Source organism: Triplophysa dalaica, chromosome 19 (assembly GCF_015846415.1).
Source record: "Triplophysa dalaica isolate WHDGS20190420 chromosome 19, ASM1584641v1, whole genome shotgun sequence".
Taxonomy (NCBI): domain Eukaryota; kingdom Metazoa; phylum Chordata; class Actinopteri; order Cypriniformes; family Nemacheilidae; genus Triplophysa; species Triplophysa dalaica.
Genome location: NC_079560.1, coordinates 4,572,975 through 4,593,779, shown reverse-complemented (window position 1 = coordinate 4,593,779; position 20,805 = coordinate 4,572,975). Strand labels below are relative to the sequence as shown.

The 20,805-nt window shown below is 45.3% G+C and overlaps 1 protein-coding gene across 6 annotated transcripts in view; it reads left to right on the top strand.

The window, feature by feature from the left end:
- The first annotated feature begins 2,666 nt into the window (after positions 1-2,666).
- The window catches only part of celf4 (CUGBP, Elav-like family member 4), a 99,180-nt gene continuing 81,041 nt past the window's right edge, over positions 2,667-20,805 (top strand). Inside the window, exons 1-9 of one of the 6 annotated variants that reach the window (XM_056730959.1) lie at positions 3,619-3,746; positions 3,856-3,894; positions 4,483-4,664; positions 5,884-6,104; positions 6,244-6,295; positions 7,756-8,041; positions 8,308-8,669; positions 15,254-15,350; positions 15,464-15,574. In XM_056730959.1, coding sequence (XP_056586937.1) covers positions 15,525-15,574 — 50 coding nt within the window. In that variant the 5' untranslated portion in view covers positions 3,619-3,746; positions 3,856-3,894; positions 4,483-4,664; ... (4 more) ...; positions 15,254-15,350; positions 15,464-15,524. Of the gene's footprint in view, positions 2,807-3,618; positions 3,747-3,855; positions 4,665-5,883; positions 6,105-6,243; positions 6,296-7,755; positions 8,042-8,307; positions 8,670-15,253; positions 15,351-15,463; positions 15,575-20,805 lie in introns of those variants that run through there. The other 5 variants (XM_056730961.1, XM_056730960.1, XM_056730958.1 and 2 more) reach the window with 5 other exon arrangements.

Sequence of the window (20,805 nt, the reverse complement as noted above, 5' to 3'; positions counted from 1 at the left end):
ATTTTTAGTTTTTTGCCTTGTTAGTCACATGCTAAATCTAATCTGCATTAGAAAATAACAATTTTGTGAGATTTAGTGTAAGAGAAAACAAAAAAAAGCTACCTCAATTTCTTTGTGGGGGGAATTATTACATGATTAAATATACAAATCTTCAATTAATTTGAGGTTGTCACCTCTGCATCACACAGAGTTTTTTTTGTTTTTTTATTGTAATAAAATAATATATTTTTATTGCACAGGAAGATTCATCTTTTCTAATGTAAAATGTGAATGTAATTCAAACAGAGAACATTCTTGCATCTGCAAAATGTTTCTGCATGGAACTATCGTAGAGCTTTGCTGCCAAACTGTTATTCAACAGGACAATGAAGAAACTGGTTCATTACATCCTCAAAAGACAACAAGAAGCTCACCAGGGCTCGATAGCAGAGATGAGAGAAAGGTTTCTGCGAGGATTTGCGACCACAGAGCAGCCGTGGACTCCTGTCGAGAAGAACTGTTGTATTTGTCTTTGTTTGGCTGGCTTCAGGGGGCAGGTGCACGGCGGGCTCAGATCCTTTCGCCACGCTTCCTCCTTCTGTAAGTCTTTGTGACGGAATGAAAATAGGAGGGGGGGGAGAGGGACATTGTGAAGACGAAGCCTCCTGCAAAGAAGCAATTAACAGCATAGCCCTGTCAAATTCTCTCACTCTCTTTCTCCTCAGTCTCCTCTAACAAGGCCACAAAATGACTCATCTTTCATTGGGCGGGTGAGATGCCCTGAGAAACAGCTCAGAGCAACACACCAGAGTATTTCCACTCTCCAGAACAACGGAGATACGTTTCTCCCAGTTTCCAAGACTTCTCTATGAAAATGAATGCAGTCTGCCAAGGTCAGTAATACTGTAATCTTGTGGAACACTCAGAATAGGGAATGTAAACCGTGCAGCTTTAATGTAGGAGGAGAGGAAGTGGAAATTCCCTTGTCGAAAGCTCACTTGGTGAAAATCTCTCTCATTGCATGTTATGTATGCACATTGTGGGATGCAAACACATGAATTATGCATCGTATAAATGACAGCGGTGACGGGACAGAACTCTTTAGGTCTGAACTGAAAGCCACGGGACTATTCTGGTCTGTAGATTCCTCGGGAATTCTTCCCAACTGCAGCCACATCACGCTTTTTTGAAATGAATATTAACAGATGTTATTTTGTGATGCATATCATTATTGTCAAACTGTAAATTGCATAAAAACACGGCAGGAAAGAACAGAGGAGTTGTGAAAGCGGATTTGCATGATAACACCGAGAACGCTTACAGAACAACTCTGACCTTAAAGGTTCACTTCGTGCCGAGCATTGAGTGAACTTTGGGTGTGTAGGGTTTTGTGTGTGTGTGCAGATCGTATATTAGGGATCTAGTCTAATAAGTAAGATTAATGGAATAGATGGGGATCAGACCTTAGGTTAAAGCTCTTTAGATATATAATCTCTGGATCAGTTTGGCGCAGTAGTTCTTAATGACAGAGTACATTTTCCATTATGAAGTTAGATGTGAGAGTGCATTAGAAATGAATGCAAACGAATGTTGTGCTAGGCCGCACAAACTTTTGGGTAATAATGCTATGGCGGTTTCCAGGGGCCTTGCTATGTAGTTGATGTTCGGAGGTTTTAGGTCTTTCATCCCAACTCAACATGATCCGTCTTTTGACTTCCCTCATTTAAAGTACATGTATGTGACTTGTATGATTTGTGGTATCTACTATCCACAAAAAGTAAGTCATATCAATTCAAAGCTAGTAGATCACAACTTGCTTTAAGATTCAGGTGTCATTCATATCTGTAAAGTACAGTAATGTAATCCAATCCCTATGGCAATAATCATTCTCGACTAAAACTATACAAGTCTGCAGTTTCATAATAAAGAGATTTAAACTGTTCAAATGTTGCATCAATTCACCGTCCTACATACCTAAGCATTATGAATTGTGGTGTGTCTCATATTGTGGGCATATAACTCATTATCTTGAATTTTATATGGTAATTTGACAGCAAATGTAATTTCAGACATGTTGTAAAGATTGCTGGAATGTAATTGTAAATGTTTACTGGCACATAAATATGGTTTGTGTTTGGTGTTTTATGTTTTCTCTAAAGCTTTCTGTGTATAAACCTGACTACTAAGCCTGAGTAAAACCTCGATAAATCGATCCATTCTTTCTTTCGGTAATTTACTAAAATATTTGATTACAAGTGACAGTTCAATTATTATTCATGTTTATAATAATATATGTCCTTCTTACTGTTTGACGGTCGATCATCTCATAAACCTAGACTCCGCGCGCCGCTGTCCACGCTTGTCGCACGTGACGTAACCGCCTCATATTGCTTAAGGTTTTCCATCAGTCCGGTTAAGATAAGTGATTCGTGAACTGTGTGAGGATATTATTTTATGTGTGTGTTGTTTGCCTTCGGTGTTTTCTCACGCGCTGCCAACAGGAGGGCGGAAACGAGTGTAATTTGGCAGCGGAAACAGCGGCAGAAAACAATTACGTGCGCGAGGTGGCCGCGGAGATGAGGCAATCGTCGCGCGCTGTAATGGAGACCGCGGTTGACACGCGCTTTATCCCGCTCTGCCATTGTTTGAATGTGGGCAAAATGACTTCACTATATTGTCAAGACCTAAAATGAATTGCCAATTATATACGACGGAATCCCATTGGAGAGTGGGTAACATTTAAAGTGATGGATAGAGACAGGGAGGATATTTAGAGGATGCCTTTCTCATTCAGAAATAGCCCAAAAAATCCTTCACATTGAGTCCGGTGAGCGAGTTGAATGTGAAACAGTGAACAAGAAACCGATTTAAACTGATATTCATTTATTCATATCCTTGCTGTTAGAGGTGAATGGATTTTTTACCTCACGTTGAAAGTTAAGGGTTTTGCCAGATCAGAAAAATCATTATAAATGCAGTTGTTGCCCGCGAACAGGAAGTTGCGATCGTTATAACTTCCGTAATCTGACACATTTATTTCCATTCCGAGTGAAAAGGAATTCAAAGGAGAAAATTGGTGGGCGTGGCTTGCGTCTTTCACTGCGAATTGATTGGATGTGTCAAACAGCTGTTGCATTGATTTTGAAATGAAACTGGCAGCAGACTGACAGCTGAAGGGGAGGAGTTAACGGATGATCCGCCAAGCCGTCTAATTTACGTCATATGAGATGATAGTCACTTCAGGACAGAAGTGCTTTTTTGAGATTTTCGCTGAATATTGTGAGGGAACATGAATAAAAAAGGACAAAGTAAAGCTATTTACAATGAACGCTGCAATATTTCATGATTTATTTTATTTTACTGGGATTTAGCTCAAATCTTACATTTTCGTATCTAACAAAGTTAAACATTCGGTATTCAGTATTCCTATATCTCATCAAATGCACAATTTGACAGTTTCTGTTTTTCTACCGTTTATCTTATTCACCCCAGAATGCAGATATACGTACCAACATGTTATTCATGCATGACTATGATTCCCTTAGTTTAACAACTTCTGAAAGTCTTTTTAACAGTGTATTTGTATTCTTCTTCAACCAAGCCCACCTCATTCTTTGTAACTTTGGCATCTGGGCCTTCAAATTCTTTTACAAAATGTCTGCATATCAGTTCCAAGTGGGAGGACAGAAAACGGGAGAGGGAGAAAGCAGGAGCCTAATCCTCTCTCTTCTGTTCACCAAGGGTGTTGCTGCGTGAAGGGAGCTCAGGTAATAAGCAGGATCAGCCATGTTCCATTCCAACTTATTTAAGCACATCTCCAAATGCCAAGATATTTTTTCACATGTTCTCTTTTTTTCCTCTCTCTCTTTTTTATAGCAAGTCTCATTCTCACACTGTTCGTTTGAGCACTGTTCAGTGAGCAAAGATCACCGTTAGAAGACACCTCACCGCTTCTCATACAGGGCTGCTTTATGACCGTTTATATACGTCTTGTATAAGCATAGAAATTGACCCTGTTACAATCACTTCCTTTATAAACTTTATTGAATAGAATTTGATCTACTAATTTAACTAGTGGCTCAGTACAGTAGTAAAGAGGAAACAATTATTAAAGTTCTCCGAAAGCGTGATTTATTCTAAGGGTCAGGTAGAGGGTGAAAATGGGTATGAGAAATAAAATTTTGTCTGTCTTTGGTGCAAGAAACTTCCTCAAATGAAAAGAAACAATTAGTTTGAAAAAATCCTTTTGATTTTAATAGCTATAAGAATCCTTGGAAATTATATATCATAATCAGAATCAACCCGTGACCCGAGGTAGTTCGGATAAGCGGTAGAAAATGGAATGGCATGGAATCAGAATCAAATAGGCCTACTATAAAATGTTAACAATGAATTAAAATTTCTAATATTATTGCTTAATTTTTCGCATAAGTCTGTCCTCTGGACGAGTGCTTGACATTTTCTGTGTATGAATAACTGTGCTCGTGTTTGATTTTCCATCAGCAGTTGTCTGCATGTTGTACCATCGAGCTGAAGGTGCCTTGATCGGCCCCGAGTCCCCGTCCTGACACTCGTGACTGACTGACAGGACAGGCGCCGGCAGAATGATGCATTGTACGTCCATCCACCCCGCAACCTTCTGGCATGGCCTGGGAAGAGCTGGGAGTCATTAACTTTTAAAGCAGGTAGGCTGTTAGAGAGAAAAACAGAAGGGTCAGTCAGGCACAAGGGCCAATGTTCATACTGCGCTCCGTGGCATACCAATCCCTCCCAAAATCGCCTCGAACGGGTCTGACGGACAAGAGCAAGAGGGCAGGGCACAACCCGGCAACCGCGGGGTGGCGGGTATGCTGCCGCTATCATCTGCCGTGGGCACAGGTGGCATTGAGGATAAGGGCGGGTATGTGTATGAGTGTGTGCATCAGTGGAACGATAAGGTTGATTGACAGGTCTCATCAGAGACAGCCTAATGACACCCCAAACCACCAATTAGGGCTCATCAAGGTCCCCAATTGAATGTCGCTGATAAATAATGTATGCCTTCAGTAATTCCACATAATCTTGATACTGGAGAGTCAAAGGTGTATGCATTATTAATGGGGCCAAATTGGACTTTAATAACTGCCTCAGTGAATCCTACACGGTAGAGGAATTCACTTATGTTAATATGGCTTTATTATTAATGGGGTGACGGTTTTCTGAAATGTTAACAGACTAAAGCACTCCAGAGGCAATTCCCAAGATTGACGAGTCCTCCGTCCGAGGGAAGGGGTGCGATCTTATTTATTTACCGGTTCACCTGTTGCACATCGGACGGGACCATTAGATCAATAATTTGCTCATCAAATCCTTAGCTTGTATCAGAATGGCACAATTACGCGGGCCGTGCGTTCAGAAGACTGAGCGCCATTAATCCCTTATTATCTTGAGAAGGACCGACTTACTTTTAGCAAACACAGATGAGCCGATAAAGTTGGTGCCGGATAGTTTGTTTGGAGTGTCGCTCTTGCCTTAATTTGGTGTTTGGGTGACAGTTAGCAGGCTGATGGGATCCTAGAGAATATCACTAAACGGCATTACTTAATGATGAGAGTTTTATCTGAAAGATCTCCTGTGGATAAACGCACCAGCACATCATGCCGTTTTGAGTAGGAAGACTAATATTTGCAGTAAACCTGCTCAGTCATTAGGCTGAGGAGCAATTTCCTTATTCGTTCCTGCTCTTGAGGTCTTAATAAATGCACATTTTACAAACAGAACTTTGCAGGAGTGTTCTGTCAGCACAGTGGTTCTAACACTGACTTTTGGCTTTGTGTGGCATCTGTAAGTTTGTTGAAATCTGTGACATCTAGGCACGCATCCTGGAAAGGGAAGAAAAATGAATGAATTGTTTATGTTTCCTAGGCATTTGCATACGTCCACGGCGCATCAGAGGCAGGGTTCTGCTTCGCTTCTCTGAACTAATCTACCTGGCAAAGGCTCTGAGATGCTGCTGGCGCATAAACGGATCACAGCCCACTTGCACAACATCACAAAGAAGCCAAATGAAAATGCATGTTTTTCAACGTCTGGACACTTCTGTGATGATCAAAAGACAGTTTTTTTTACTTATTTGAATTATGCAGGTACAAAGTTCTACATCAATTGCAACATTTTTTTTAAAGATCGTTGCTGCTGTTGTTTGTTCTTGCAACATCAAACGTGTTTTGAAAATGTTCTTTAAACTGTTCTTTATTCTACTGAATGTTTCTTTTATACTCTCAGTAAGCTGTGTCTTGAGTTGTCCCTTTGTGAATTGGCCGGTACCACTTTTAAGGTTAGTTCCATAATTTTCCTTTCATAAAGTGTCTTTTAAAGTTTGTTTTTCTTTAGGGAATTCAGGAAGCCTTTGTGACAATTCATATTTTCATTTTACTGTAGTTAGATTAATTACAGTACTTTCCATTGGGTAATCCACAAAAAAAGTAGTTTGGACATTTTTCTCCATGTTTTTGCAATCTGGTTGGAGCCCGGTAATTTCCGCTTGCAGCTAGAATTATCTTCTGATCTTAAATGATGTATTTGGTCTATGGTCTTCTATCCATTGTGTGTCCCTCTGTTCTTTTAAGCCCATGGGCTTGCCGCGAGTTCCTAAAAAGCCCCTTCAAGCATTTGTTATAGTGGACTTTTTTGATGCCCGGCCAACCGAGAAGTGTAAAATCTCCTAAATATCCGATACAGGTGTTGTTTTCCATTTACCAAACTTCAACATTTACACGAAAAAAATTATGTTGGTACGACATTCAGTGTTATTATAGAATGACAAAAATGAAGATTCAATTCTCCATTTATGTTTTTTGAGCGTGTTGTAAAGGTGTTCAGGGGCCTCATATAAACAATGCGTAAGCACTAATATGTGTGTAGTGAGTGCAAACTTTTTTAATTTTAAGCACAATGTAAAAGACACTGAACCGAACAATTTATGAAAAAGAATATTCAAACAAACTGAAATAATAACAAAAAGTGGTTTGCTTATGAATCATTATTACAGAAATGTTATCAATAAAAATTGTAACATCTTATTGCTTTTCTATTACAACATCGCTTTACCAAATCATAATAACGTTGTAATTTCACCAAAAAAAGAACTGAAAATTCTGTGTATTTTTTAAACATTTTAATTTATGCAAAATAAATCTCAAATTGAGCAAAACATTCATTGCCCAAAGAATACGTTTTCAAAGACCACTATGATCTGTTTAGTAAGAGCACAGAGTACATTCAGATGATTTATAATGGGAGGTTTCGTCACCATATATGGTTCATTTGGGAGGTTTCCGAATGCAAATGACCATGAACGTGAACGAGCATGGTGCATAAAAACATGTGGCATTTATCAACAATGATTACTCACTGGTATTCATAAGACCCGTGTACAAACGTTTGATAAATACAGATTTGTATTTAGACACATTATAAATTTCCTTCGTAGGACAAAATATAGAACCTTTTCTACACGCTGTTGATAAATAAGGCCCCAGATGACTGGAGCGTTTTGAGATTTGCTTGTCTATGGATCGGATCAGTCTAACTTGGGCTGATAGCTGTTGTTGCCAGGGAAACAATATTGTTTGTGGGATTAATTAACGAGTGAGATTGGATGGTAGACTTTACCGCAGCTGGAGTATCTTTTTACCGTGTTAACCTCTTCCGTCTCTCGCTCTCACACCTCCATCCCCCACTTTCTCTCTCTTCATTATGTGTTCCTCTGCCTGTGCGACTTGACTTCGTGCGCAGGACTGATACGGAAGATCGAACAGGACAGGTGTTTTCCGTTTCATCACAGGCAGTGTCTGAGGTTCGGGCAGCCGGAGAAGCGAAGACAAGGGGGAAAGATCGTCACAGGGCTGGCAGTTCATCGTCTGCATGCAGCAGGAGCCTAACAGACTTCCTGACATCCCATCAATATATTGACAGCTGCTGTCACTCGGGCGGCTTTAGAGATGAGCAGAGCTCTGGCACATGAGGCTGATGGCCTGCGTTCGATTGGTTGTGTGTCGACTTAAAACCAACAGCATTCTGGGTAGGGCTCTTTGATGGTTACTCGGACACTCCCTCTGCCAACATTCATGCTGGCGCTCCCCATTCAATTAAAATGGCCTTTTTCATCGCAGAATATCCCCGGAATGGGCTAGGAATAAATTGCACTTGCTGTTTATTTGCACATTTGTCTGCGTTGTTTTATCAACTGATGCATTGTAGAAATTATGCAAATATGGTAACACCACTAACGTGTCCACAAAATTAGTGCTGAACCTAATTTGTGTTCCGTGGTTTCTTTTTTTACAGGCTGATGCTGAGTGTTCGGTTGCGGAGGGTGCAGCAGATTAGCACGATCTGGCAATCTTAGACTGTACAGCTTCACCCCAGACCACACAGCACCTAAATCATTTCCAAATTGTGCTCAACTGTGTATCTGAATATATGCCCAGTTATAATGCCCGTGTCCATTATATAATTATAATATTTATTTGATGTATAACTTCTGCCAGGATCAATTGAATTAGCTCTTAAACGTGTGGTTCACCCATTCATTTCAAATCTGTATGACTTTTTTTTCTGCAGAACACAAAAGAAAATATTTAGAAGAATCTTGGTAACCGAATAACGGCGGGACCCATGCACTTCTATTGTACGGACACAAAACCAAAGTAAGTCAATGGGTACTGTCGTTGTTTGGTTATTGAACCCTTTTTGTGTGAACTATCCCTTTAAATTATAAAAATGTAAACACCCTTTTCGTATTAATAAAACTACATTTACATTATAAAGAGAAAACGTCTTGGTTACGTATGTAACCTCAGTTCCCTGATGGAGGGAACGAGACGTTGTGTCGAGAACGACAGATGGGGTTCGCCCTTGAGAACCAATCAACTCTGACTACTATAGAAAAGGCCAATGAAATTTGGCGAATGCAATTTGCATGCCGGGCTCCGCCCCCGGAAATCCGGTATAAAAGGAGGCCGGCGTGCAGCATTCACTTACCTTTGTTCTGAAGAGCCTGAGACCTCTCAAACTGCAGCAGAATACGATACGTGTTCGTGGCATAAGGGACACAACGTCTCGTTCCCTCCATCAGGGAACTGAGGTTACATACGTAACCAAGACGTTCCCTTTCTGTCGGTCTCTCGACGTTGTGTCGAGAACGACAGATGGGGTTGCCTATGGAAAACGCCACAACGCTGTATCGCGTCACAATCTCTAGCGAAGCGACGGTAACAAGCCTGGGCGTGTCATCTCGAAGCTTTCGTGAGACTGTAACCTTCCAGTGTGGTGGTCGGGGGGTTCCAGAGCTTTCTTGGAGAAAGATGGGTACAGCCCTGACCGGTAACTTTCACGGACGGGGCCTTAGCTCTCTATAGGCGAGAGGCCGTCCAGATCAGTTTACACCGGGTAAGCGCGACTCTTAATCAGAGAAGCGCTACAGAGGCCACCTCCTACCCGTGGGGAGGAATATGGTGGATATAGGTATGGTCTCGTCCTTGGAGGAGAACGCATGGAACGTGCGGACTGAGTAGTTAACCGCGAGGTGGAGGCCCACCTGGGGAAGCTCATGGGTTACCAGGAGTGGGAACCATTCTCATGAGGATACATCAGACGGAACAGCCCACGGAGGGGGTGTTACAGACGTCCGGTAGCACTAGGTCCGGTTAGAGCTATCTGTGATAGCTCACATGGTATCCCGGCCTAAGGGGGAAGGCTGCTCTGCCCAGCCAGCCCCCAGGGGGTGCTTGTTTGGTGATGGATGGAATGCCTATTCTTAACCAGTGTCTGGGTAAGAAGGGAGGCTGGTGAGGTACCAGTTTCTTAGCGATGTGTTCGGGTAAGAAGAAAAGGTAAATAGCACACTGACCCAACCTGTTAGAGGGTGGAAAGGTGCTTTCGCAGGCATACGCCCCCCCGGATGCCAGTCCTACATGTCGCCACGCAGGACGTGGGCTGACACCGGGTTTACGCGAAGGTTGTTAACCCTTGCGAAGGTGTTTGGGCATAGCCCAACCCGCAGCTCTACAGATGTCTGCTAGAGAGGCGCTTCTGCCAGTGTCCAGGAGGTGGCTAAACTCCGTGTGGAGTGAGCCCTCACTGCCAATGGGCATGGGAGATTCTGAGATCGGGATGCCGTCGTAACGGCGTCCACGACCCAGTGCGCCAGCCTCTGTTTGGAGACAGCCTTCCCCTTCTGCTGTCCTCCAACAGACACGGAGCTGGTCAGAGCTTCAGAGCTCTGCGTGCGGTCCAGTACGTACTGGACACAACACTAATCGGGTTGGGTCTTCCTCCCCCATGGGGAGCGCCTGCAAGTTCACCACTTGGCCCCGGAGGGAGTAATGGGAACTTCTTGGGCACGCATCCGGGCCTGGGTCTCAAGATAACGTGAGAGTTTCCAGGGCCGAGTTTAAGGCAATCCAGGGACACGGAGGATGCTCGGTGGTCCCCTACCCTCTTGAAGGAAGTGAGCGCCGTCAGGAGGGCCGTCTTACTCTATGAGGAAGATCGGAACCTCCGAGGGGCTCTTTGGGGGGCCCTGAGGCTCCCCAGGACCACTTAGGGTCCCAAGAGGGTATGGAGCGGAGATGAGGCGGATTCCGCCCTCTCGCTGCTTAGGAACCTGGTGACCAGGTCGTGTTGCCCTAGAAACTTTCCACCGACTGAGTCGTGATGAGTGGCAATAGCGACTACATACACTTTCAGTGTGGAAGGGAGATGTTAGTCTCCAGTCTCGTGAGGAGGGGAACACAATCCTGATCAAGCACCTCAGTGGGTCTTTCTCGTTGAGAAAGACACCAGGACGAGAAGAGGCACCGTCTAGAGGCGTGTAACCGCCTAGTAGATGGGGCCCTAGCCTGGGTGATGGTCTCAGCCGTATAGGGGGAGTAGCCATCTTAGGATCTTCTCGTCCCGTCTAGAGACCAGACATGGGTGTTCCAGAGGTCTGATCTGGGATGCCAGAACGTGTCCTTCCCCTGAGAGAGCAGGTCCTCTGTCAGGGGAATGGTTCAGGGGGAGTCGCTGTCCAGAGCATCGGCTCTGAGGCCAAGTGCGGTTAGACCGGTGTGGTGTAACCAATAACACTTGGTGCTCCTGCTCCCTGACCTTGCACAGAGTCTGTACAAGAAGGCTCCTGGGGGGGGGAAGGTGTGCTTCCGCCCATCCCGCGGCCAGCTGTGCGCAAGGATATCCGTGCCGAGGGCAGGGACTATCAAGCGGGCAAATGGTGGTGTTACGGGAGGTGAACAGGTTTTACCTGGGCCTACCCGAACAGCCTCCAAATGAGCTGGACTGCACGGGGGTGGAGTCGCCACTCTCCACGAGGCATAAACTGGCGAGAAAGCACGTCGGCTGTCTAGTTCAGTTTGCCCGGGGTGTGTGGCCTGCAGGGAACGAGTCACCTGTTGACTCCACCGGAGGAGGCGTCGAGCAAGTTGTGTTTAGCTGCTGTGTGCGAACGCCACCCTGACGATCTGTATTCGCTACAGCTATAGTGCTGTCCTCGGAACAGCACGTGCATGTCTCGCACGAGAGGCCGTAGCCTGCTCAGTGCAAGTAGCATAGCCCACAACTCTTGGCAATTGATATGCCAGCGCAGGCGGGGGTTCGTCCAAGACCCCACCTGCGTGCCCGTTGCACACTACACCGCACCCCTGCAGGGAGACTTCAGTCGTCACCACGACCTGCCTCATAACCTGCTCAAAGGGACCTGAGTCCGTCGAAAAAGTCATAAAGACTAGGGGTTATGGTGCGTCGGCAGCAGGGCGGCATCACCATGCGCCTGCTGCCGGTGTGCCACGCTCTCCTCGGAACTCGACTCTGAAACCAGTGTTGGAGCGGTGTCATGTGCATCAACTCGAGGGGTATTAACCCGCGAGGACGCCATGTGTCCCAGGAGCCTCTGAATTGTTTCAGGGGGACCGCTGTCTGCCTAAAATGTTCATTTCAGACAGTTCAACACTGGTTGGGCACAACTGCGGACAGGTGTGCCGACATGGTGACAGAGCTGAGTTCCATACCGAGAAAGAGGATGCTCTGCACTGGGGAGAGCTTGCCCCTCTCTTGGTTGACCTGGAGTCCCAATCGACCTAGGTGCCGGAGCACCAGGTCCCTTTGTGTACATAACAGATCTCGCGAGTGTGCCAAGATAGGCCAGTCGCTGAGATAGTTTAGTACCCGCTCGCCTTCCTCCTCTCAGGGAGAAAGGGCGGTCAGGGACAGACCGAAAGGGAGGACTCTGTACTGATATGCCCGCCTCTCGCACGCGAACCGTGGGAACGGCCGGTGTCGAGGAGGATCGAGACATGAAAGTAAGCGTCCTTCAGGTCGATTGCCACGAACCAATCCTGACACCTCATAGATGTCAGGACGCGCCTCTGTGTGAGCACCCTGAATGGCAGCTTGTGAAGGTGCTCTGTTCAGGGTACGCAGCCTTTGGGGGCAACCCGCCGTCTTTCTTGGGAACGATGAAGTGCGGGTGGTGACCCACTGAACATCTTGGTTTTGAGGGACGAACTCGATGCCTGTTTTGCCAGAAGGGTGGTGACCTCTACCCGAAGTACGGAGGCGTCCCTGCCTCTGACAGAGGGAGAGATGATGCCCCGAAACTTGGGTGAGTCTCTGGCGAACTGGATCGAGTAACCAAGACGGACCGCCCTCATTAGCCAGCGAGACAGTGTGGGCAGCTCTCGAGCTCCCAGGGACTGTGACAGGGTGACCAAGGGGACGGTCTGCTTCATCATTCCCACGGGGGGTGGTTCGTCGGCTGGCGGAGCTAACCATGTCGCGGGGAGTCCCCGGAGGGAAGGTTTTTGCTCCGCCTGCTTACCTGCCTGGCGGGACAACGGCACGCACTGTCGGTTTGAGAGTGGTGACGGCTGTCGTATGTGTACGACCTCACGCCTCGCCAGGGTGTGAGGTCGGTTCGCCGAGCACAGTCCAGTGGAGTGTGCGATCGGCTGCAAGTAAACCCGGGGAGAACAGAAAACTCAGTGAGTAAGTGGGCGCCAAGCCCTAACAAGGGCCCGGCTTTGGTGACGAGGCAGGAGTCGTCCCGTACCGACCGATCAGAGCCGTGGCTGTGAAGGTTCGGGCCCGATGTTGTTCTCCCTGGGGTCTTCCCGTCAGTGTCCCTTCTCGCGAGGAGGTTGCTGACGGGGTGGAGGTTTCCCCCTCGACCTCTGCTTCCGGGGTGCCGCCTGTGGGGGCACAGGAACCGGAGCCGATGTCGAAAGGGTCCTGGGTTGCAGGGAAGCAGACGTCACGTGAGATCTCGGAGGCCTGTAGGCGGCCGAGTCGCGGCGTGAAAAAAATGTGGTTAATTGCCACTGTCTGCTTCGCCGTCAAAAAACTGCTGAGCGCAGTCCTCGACGGTGTTACCAACAACCCACCCTGCGAGATGAGTGCATCAAGAAAGCGGACTTCCTTGCTGTCACTCTTCTGCACAAGGTATAGCCGGGGGTGTCTCTCCTGGACCACTACCGTGGACATCGTCCGACCCAGGGCCCGTGCCGCCGCCTTAGTCGCCCGTAGAGCGCTGTCAGCGGTGGCACGGAGATCCTGCATTATACCCGGGTCGGCCTTACCCTCGTGGAGCCCTCTCAACGCCCTGGCCTGGCGGACCTGCAGGATGGCCAAGGCATAGAGAGAGGAGGCAGCCTGGCCCGCAACATCGCAAGCTTTCGACACCAGTGATGCCGAAGTCTTACGTGCTTTGGACGGTAGGAGTGGTCGATCCCCCCCCAGGTGGTAGCCGTCCGCGGCACAGGTGCACCGCAGGCGGACGTTCCACCCGGGGGATCTCGACGCAGTCCTTGGCTGCCTCACCATCGAGGGAAGTAAGGGAGCCGGAGCTGGTTTCACTGGAACGGTCCGTGAGTGGAGCGTTCCAAGTTTTACACAGCTCCTCATGCACCTCCGGGAAAAACATGGCACCCGGGGTGGGCGCGGTTTGCACCGCGCACCGACCTCGGGAACCACGCATCCCCGGGTTAGCACGGATGACATCACTTCTGCTTCCTCCTGAACTCGACCGCTGGGGGTGGAGTTTGGATTCGGCAGAGTCGGATGCCAGTCTCCCTCCGATGCTGCGAGCGACATCTCATCTACGTCACACATCGTTTCCGAGTGTGTGCGTGAGGATCCGGACGGTATGCCACCGCCGGTTGGGGAACGTTCAGAAGAGCGAATCGGGGTGCGATCGGCCCGTGAGCACTTGGCTGGCGGGTTTACGTTCGCAGAGTTCCCCGTATCACTAACGCTGCTAACGTGGGTGGTCATCGGGGCCGTAGCCACAGATGTCACAGCCCGGGTAGCAGACGAAATGGTGGCTGGTTCCCGTAGGAAGACAGCCACCCGTGACCGCAACTTCTGAATGACAATCTGCCCGCAGTGCAGGCAGATGTGTCAACGAACGCTGCTTCAGTGTGCTGGACGCCCAGACACCTAATGCAGCGATCGTGTCCATCCCCCTCCTCGATGAGGGTGCCGCACCCAAGAGAACAGCGGGACATGCCGCGCTGGAGAATGCTCAGTCAGTCCTGAAAAGGACTTTTAGAAAAAATCTCTAACACCTCCGGAACCGCCGAGACGCCCAGGGGAAGGTCGCTGCAGGAAGGGACGATCCGCTGTAACACGTCGTAGCACCAGCGTGTAGTTGTAGAGGATTGAATCCTGAGTTGTACTCATGAGCGATGGCTCTGAAGAACAAAAGGTAAGTGAATGCTGCACGCCGGCCTCCTTTTATACCGGATTTCCGGGGGCGGAGCCCGGCATGCAAATTGCATTCGCCAAATTTCATTGGCCTTTTCTATAGTAGTCAGAGTTGATTGGTTCTCAAGGGCGAACCCCATCTGTCGTTCTCGACACAACGTCGAGAGACCGACAGAAAGGGAACCCTATAATTTTACCCTGTAAAATTGGCCAATTTTTTTTCTGTATTGTGTAACTGTAGCTCAAGTGCACAGTGTTAGCATCTCAAAGGTCTTAAGTTCAATCCTCAGGTAACCCACAAAGGCTACTGATAAAAAAAATTATACCTTTAATGCACAGTAAGTCACGAGCGTGTCCCAAATGAAAAACACACCATTACATTTATTTTCCGGTTAATCTGCATTAAGAATATTATGTGAATAAAATGTAGATTTTGTTCTGAAATACTGCAAGAAAATGTTAATGTGTAGTGAATTCACCCTTTAATGTTTTAACATGGCCTCATAAATCTCTTTTGTCTTTTTGTACCCTGTAGTAGATTTGGTCATTGATTTCTCTCTAAATCTTGTTCGTCAAAGCAAGTCTGGATTCCTTAGGACTGAACATCCAGTTCCTTGTTGTCCTTCCAACCGGTGAGTATCGCTTCACATAAATTACAGCCTTAAAAGGCAAGCTCTTTTGACCAGCAATGAATAATCAAAAAATTCTCTCTTTTGTATTTGTCCTTTTCTTTTCAATTAAACAGGACATGGAGTATCGGAACAGACTGTGAGAAACATGTTTAAAAATATAATGATAATCCCAGTATGATAAACCCATTGTGTCGTATTGCTTTCCTGGAACATCAAAGTGACAGGTAAGGAACTCCACTTTGGCAGAAAACTCAACATGGCAAACACTTTTCGCTCAAATCGTGATTATGTTTGTTTAATACATTTCATAATGAGTGAAATTGCAATTAAATAGAGCTACACATTTAAAAATAAAGGTCCTTCTCAATGCTACAGAAGAACCTTTTTTTTCTGAATTGTAGAACCTTTAACATCCGAAGAACCTTACTGTTACTGTTACTAACAAAAGGTTCTCTGTGGCAATTTTTTTTTCAGATTATAAAAAGGTAAGAAAGAGATAAAATGGTTCAAAACAAATGGTTCTTCTATGGCAGTGGTTCTCAAACTTTTCAGATCAAGTACCACCTTTTAACAAAGTTAGTTGTTCCAAGTACCACCTTATGACCGATATAGAAAATTACAAGAATAACCACTCAAATTTAGGTAGAGCTGTGAATCAACCGATTCTAATGTGTTTGTAATACCAAAAACACTTTACCACCTGTTATCAAAATAAAGAACATGTTTTTTTCATGTTTATCAAGTAAGTCAGGAGTAATTGTGGGTACAAAACACTTTTCTGTAATGGACTGTAAACAGGGCTCTGTAAATGACTTTTATGGGCATTTATTGACTTTGTGGGGACTTGCAGGAATACTACAAACTTATATTAAAGACAAACAATGTGGAAAGAATATTTAACACATTAGATAAATAAATATATACGTATACTTAAACATCAAGAGAACAGCTGTATATAACAAATCCATCACAAAGCGCGCTTTATTGATTTAATCTCAAGTAGACACAGACGCATGTTGAATTAGCACATAACAGCAGTAACAACAGCTTTAAATTGCGGTTCAAGTGCGGAAATACAAAAGAAACTTAATTTGCACGCAGCTCACTGGAAGAGAGAGAGTGAGAGACTTACAATCGCCTATCTACTCCCTCTCTGATGTAACTGCCAGTCACACGCATCAGTTACATCGACCAATTATAAATAAACAATACTTCAAACAACTATTTTTAAAATTACACATAGATTGAGATGTATTCCGTATTTATCTATTATGTATTTAACATTTGAAATTGTATTTAAAACATGAAATGTAAATAAATATATAGTTTTATGTCATGTCACGTAACACCGGGGTCTCTTCAAGTACCAGTAGTGGTACGCATGGCATTGCTGTGAAGAACCTTTAAAGCACTTTTATAGAGCCACACACTTGAAAATAAAGATGCTTTGTGATGACTTAAGAACCATTTTGAGCTGAATGGTTCCATAAAGTACTTTTAACATCGAAGACATTTTCACAAAAGTTTTGTGTGTGTGTGTGTGTGTGGAGGAATACGTTTAGACTATAAAAAGAAAGAAATGGTTCTTATAGGAGTCTTTGAATGGCTCTTTAGGGAAACAAAAAGGGTTCTTCTATGGCATCGCTCTGAAGAACCTTTCATAGCACCTTTGTAGTGTGTATCCTTTTGGGATTGTCTTCTCCACAAAAAACTATATGCAATGTTGCTTTAAAATTTGACTACAAAATACAGTACAGTCACTCCATCCAGGGTGTATCCTGCCTTGATGCCCGATGACTCCTGGGATGGGCGCAGGCTCCCCGTGACCCGAGGTGGTTCGGATGGGCGGTGGAAAATGGAATGGAATACAGTACAGTCTTGCCTGGTTAGACAGCTCAATAGTTTTAGAAATGGTCTCTCTCGTGGGTTTGTCCTCTATATTCGTCTTTTCTTTGTTCTTTAAAGAAGGACGAGAAGAGGGCTTCAAGAGCCAACGTAGTCACGCTATGAGAAAGCATATCCCAAGTAAGGGTGCCTGAATGTAGAGTCAACCGTGGAGCGCAGACCCTAAATTTCCGTTGACATTTACTGAGAGGCCGCTTCCAATTAACCTTCAAGTGTCTTCTCACCTCCTCGAGCTGATTACATTTTCTCCTAACAAACAGGCTAATTTGTTATTAGCAGCGTGTTGAAGAACTTACATTCATTTTCATCAATAGAAAATTGCGATGGGGTGGAGGCGGATGATTGGATTTCTTTCTCTCAGTTGGCGTATATTGTTAGATTTGTCTCTCTGTTTTGCTTTTGTTACCAGTAGCACCATCTGAGAGAGGCCTCTGTTGTCGTACTGACTTACCCGAGTACCCAACGTGCATGCAACAAAACTCGCTCGCACACAATTTCTAACCCTCTCAGCCCTCATATCCAGCTCCAGAGAGAGTCAATAGTTTTCCACCTGCGCTTTCACCCATCAGAAAACACTTGCATGCAAACGTGTACACACGGAGACGGGCAGATGTTTAGCGCTCCGTACGGAGAGATTGCTCCCGTGGGCAGAGCGGGCACAGCAGGGGTGCGCACGCACAACACCAGGAAAAAGCCTGGTCAGTTAAAACCAAAAGGGAAAGTTGAAGGAGGGGTTGTACACCCAGCCTGTCTTGTGCTGCCCTGATAACACTGCTCCCCTCTCCTCACCGCGTGCCTGCGGAGGAGGTCGTGGAGGCCCCTGCCTGCAACCAAGCCACCCAGGAATCTTATCTTTCCAGCAGCCTGTGCTGATGCCTGAAACCCCATCAGTACTTGGTCACTCAGCCACTCACGCAGGTTTGCAGATGGCAGCGTGTGTTGCAAATGCATACCAAATTGTTTGGTCAGAGAGAAAGAGATGCAACCGAAACGCTACAGAGCAGAAGGGTGCGGTACACACATCGACATTGCGCTTTGCCGTAAAACGCCACAAAGTGCAGTCTTGACGTATTTACATGTGTGTAACAGCCGTGAGTTTTTCCTGCTCCGCTTTTTCTCTCATCGGTTCGGGGGGGCAGCCGACACGCTGTGAGCCAGGTGACTCCTGCCTGCTTTCCCACTCTCCAGAAATGTGTATTGACATCTCGCTTTGCTTCTAAACTGTGTCTTGACAAGGGAGGGGAATCCGAGCCAAAAGGAACAGACTGCAGCTGTGTGGGTTTAGAAAACTGGGTTTTTGTGTGTAACCTCACTGTACAAAGCTTTGCTTTTAATCATTCCTGTCTTGTTGCGATGATGATGATGCCGACAGACTACAAGAAAGGAGGAAATGGTCCTTCAAAAACAGCTTGTTTGATTGTTGACGGCTAATTGCTTCTCGTGTTTATTTGGTGGTTTTAGGCTTTTTGTGAAATTGCTAATTTCACCAAGGGGGTTGGAAGGCAGGCACAGGGAATGACTTGGCTGGCATCAGGTTGCATTTTTAGTGACCAAACGTGATAGGTGTCTGCGGCTTTATAATTATAGACATCACATTATGTCAGCATGTCTTGATGTAAGGCAAAGTATGTGGTTTTCCAAATGTTTTGATCAAATTGTTGTTTTCTTTCTAGAAAGTGTGGCCAAAGGAGAACCTGACCCCTTCTAAAAATGTTTTAACGGATAGGATCACAAGGTGCATTTGATCCGGTTTACACTTGTGTTTGGAACTATATACTTTTGATCTGCCCGGCCGGGGCCCGATTCAATAAGGAGGTTCAACCCACACAGAGTTAAAATGTGAACTCTGAGTCCATTTACACCGAGATGCCAAACTTTGAGTTTTTGGTTTCAAAACATGATTTGTTTCTTCTTAGCAACGGCCTGCTACAGCACCTCTGATTAACAACTTTTAAGGCGAATTTCTCAATGTTTTACCCCCTTTAGATTCCAGATTTTAAAATTGTAATCTCTCTGCCAAATGTTGTCCTATCCTTAGAGACCATACATCAATGGTTTCAGATGATGTATAAATCTCATTTTTGACAAATTTACCCATAAGACTGGTTTTGTTGTCCAGGATTACATTAATTCACCCTCATGATGTTCAAACCATGACTCTGTGTCCATACAATGTAAGTCAGTGGGGCTTAATGTAGTTTGGTCACCAGCTTTCTTCAAAATATATATTTTTTGTATTCCGCAGAAATCATAGTTTGGAATGATATGAGGGTGTTCAAATGATAAACAAACTTTAACTTTGGGATGAACTGTCCCTTTAATACCAGATAAATTAGTCATATGTCATAATAGGTACTGTGGAACACAGTGACCACACTAATGTTTACCGAGTTTGCATTGTAGAAAGAGTTTTACTGGATCTGTGTGATTGTTTGCAACAGTGAGCCTAAAAGACTATGGCCATGTGGACCACTGGGTTTCTGTAGTATGTATGTGTTGGTGCTGCAACCCTAGAAACCCCCTAAGCATGAAACAAATTACCAACACATTAGAGTAAAGACTGAGATCTTCTGCGTGTATGAGCCATTTAAAGAGTAATGGCGGCCCAGAGGCCTTTTCCCTAAACTTTATTTCTAATTAATATCGCCACCGGATAACTTGCAAAACACTTTTAGGCTATTATCCCAACTGTAGTGGTTATTATAAGTCCGAAATATCCAGTCAAACAGCAGTCAGATTGCTTTCAAGGACGCCTGTGAGTTAAGCCATCAAGGCGACACTAAAAGAGGTCAATGTTCTGGGATACTGGACACTTGACCTGCTTTTATATGTTAATGAGGTACATTCATGTACAACTCCCATATGGCACAGGATGAGATCTGATAGAATAATAGCAACTGAGTCACCACCATCCGCAGGCACCTGTATGGGTGTGCGAGAGCGAGAGAGAGAGAGAGAGAGAGAGAGAGAGACCCAAGACCCATGACACCGTGGTCTTAAGGGGCCACAGTTGACAATCCATGTTATTTTTGATGTGTGTGAGTGAGGGTGATGGACATATGGAGGTCATTAGGAGGAAGGACCGCAACTGGAAGTGGACCTCGACAGCTGTGTCCACATTATATACATCTGTTTCAGAGGGAAAACTCAAAAAAGAGTGTGTGTGTGTGTGTGTGTGTGCATGCATGCGTGTGAGAGAGACAGAGAGAGATTGCACTTAAGGAAGTGTGCAAACGCTCTTATGTAAGGGGGAAGTGCAACTTTTCTCACTTTCCATCAAGTTACCAAGGAAATAACCTTCTGATGTATCACATGGCAAAGAATGTCTTAATGAGTTGTGTTTTACCGCATTTCTGCTAATTAAGATGTTTGAGAAGCCAATTACAGTAAATATCATGTTCCTCAGCGTTCCTAATTACAGATAGAGGAGGTTGAAGAATTTGAAAAAGAATAACACTCTTTTAAAAAGGATTTGTCCTTTTATCTCAAGGGTTTTATGGAGACCATATGCATACTCTGGTAGTCACCTAATGAAAAACAAAAACGAATG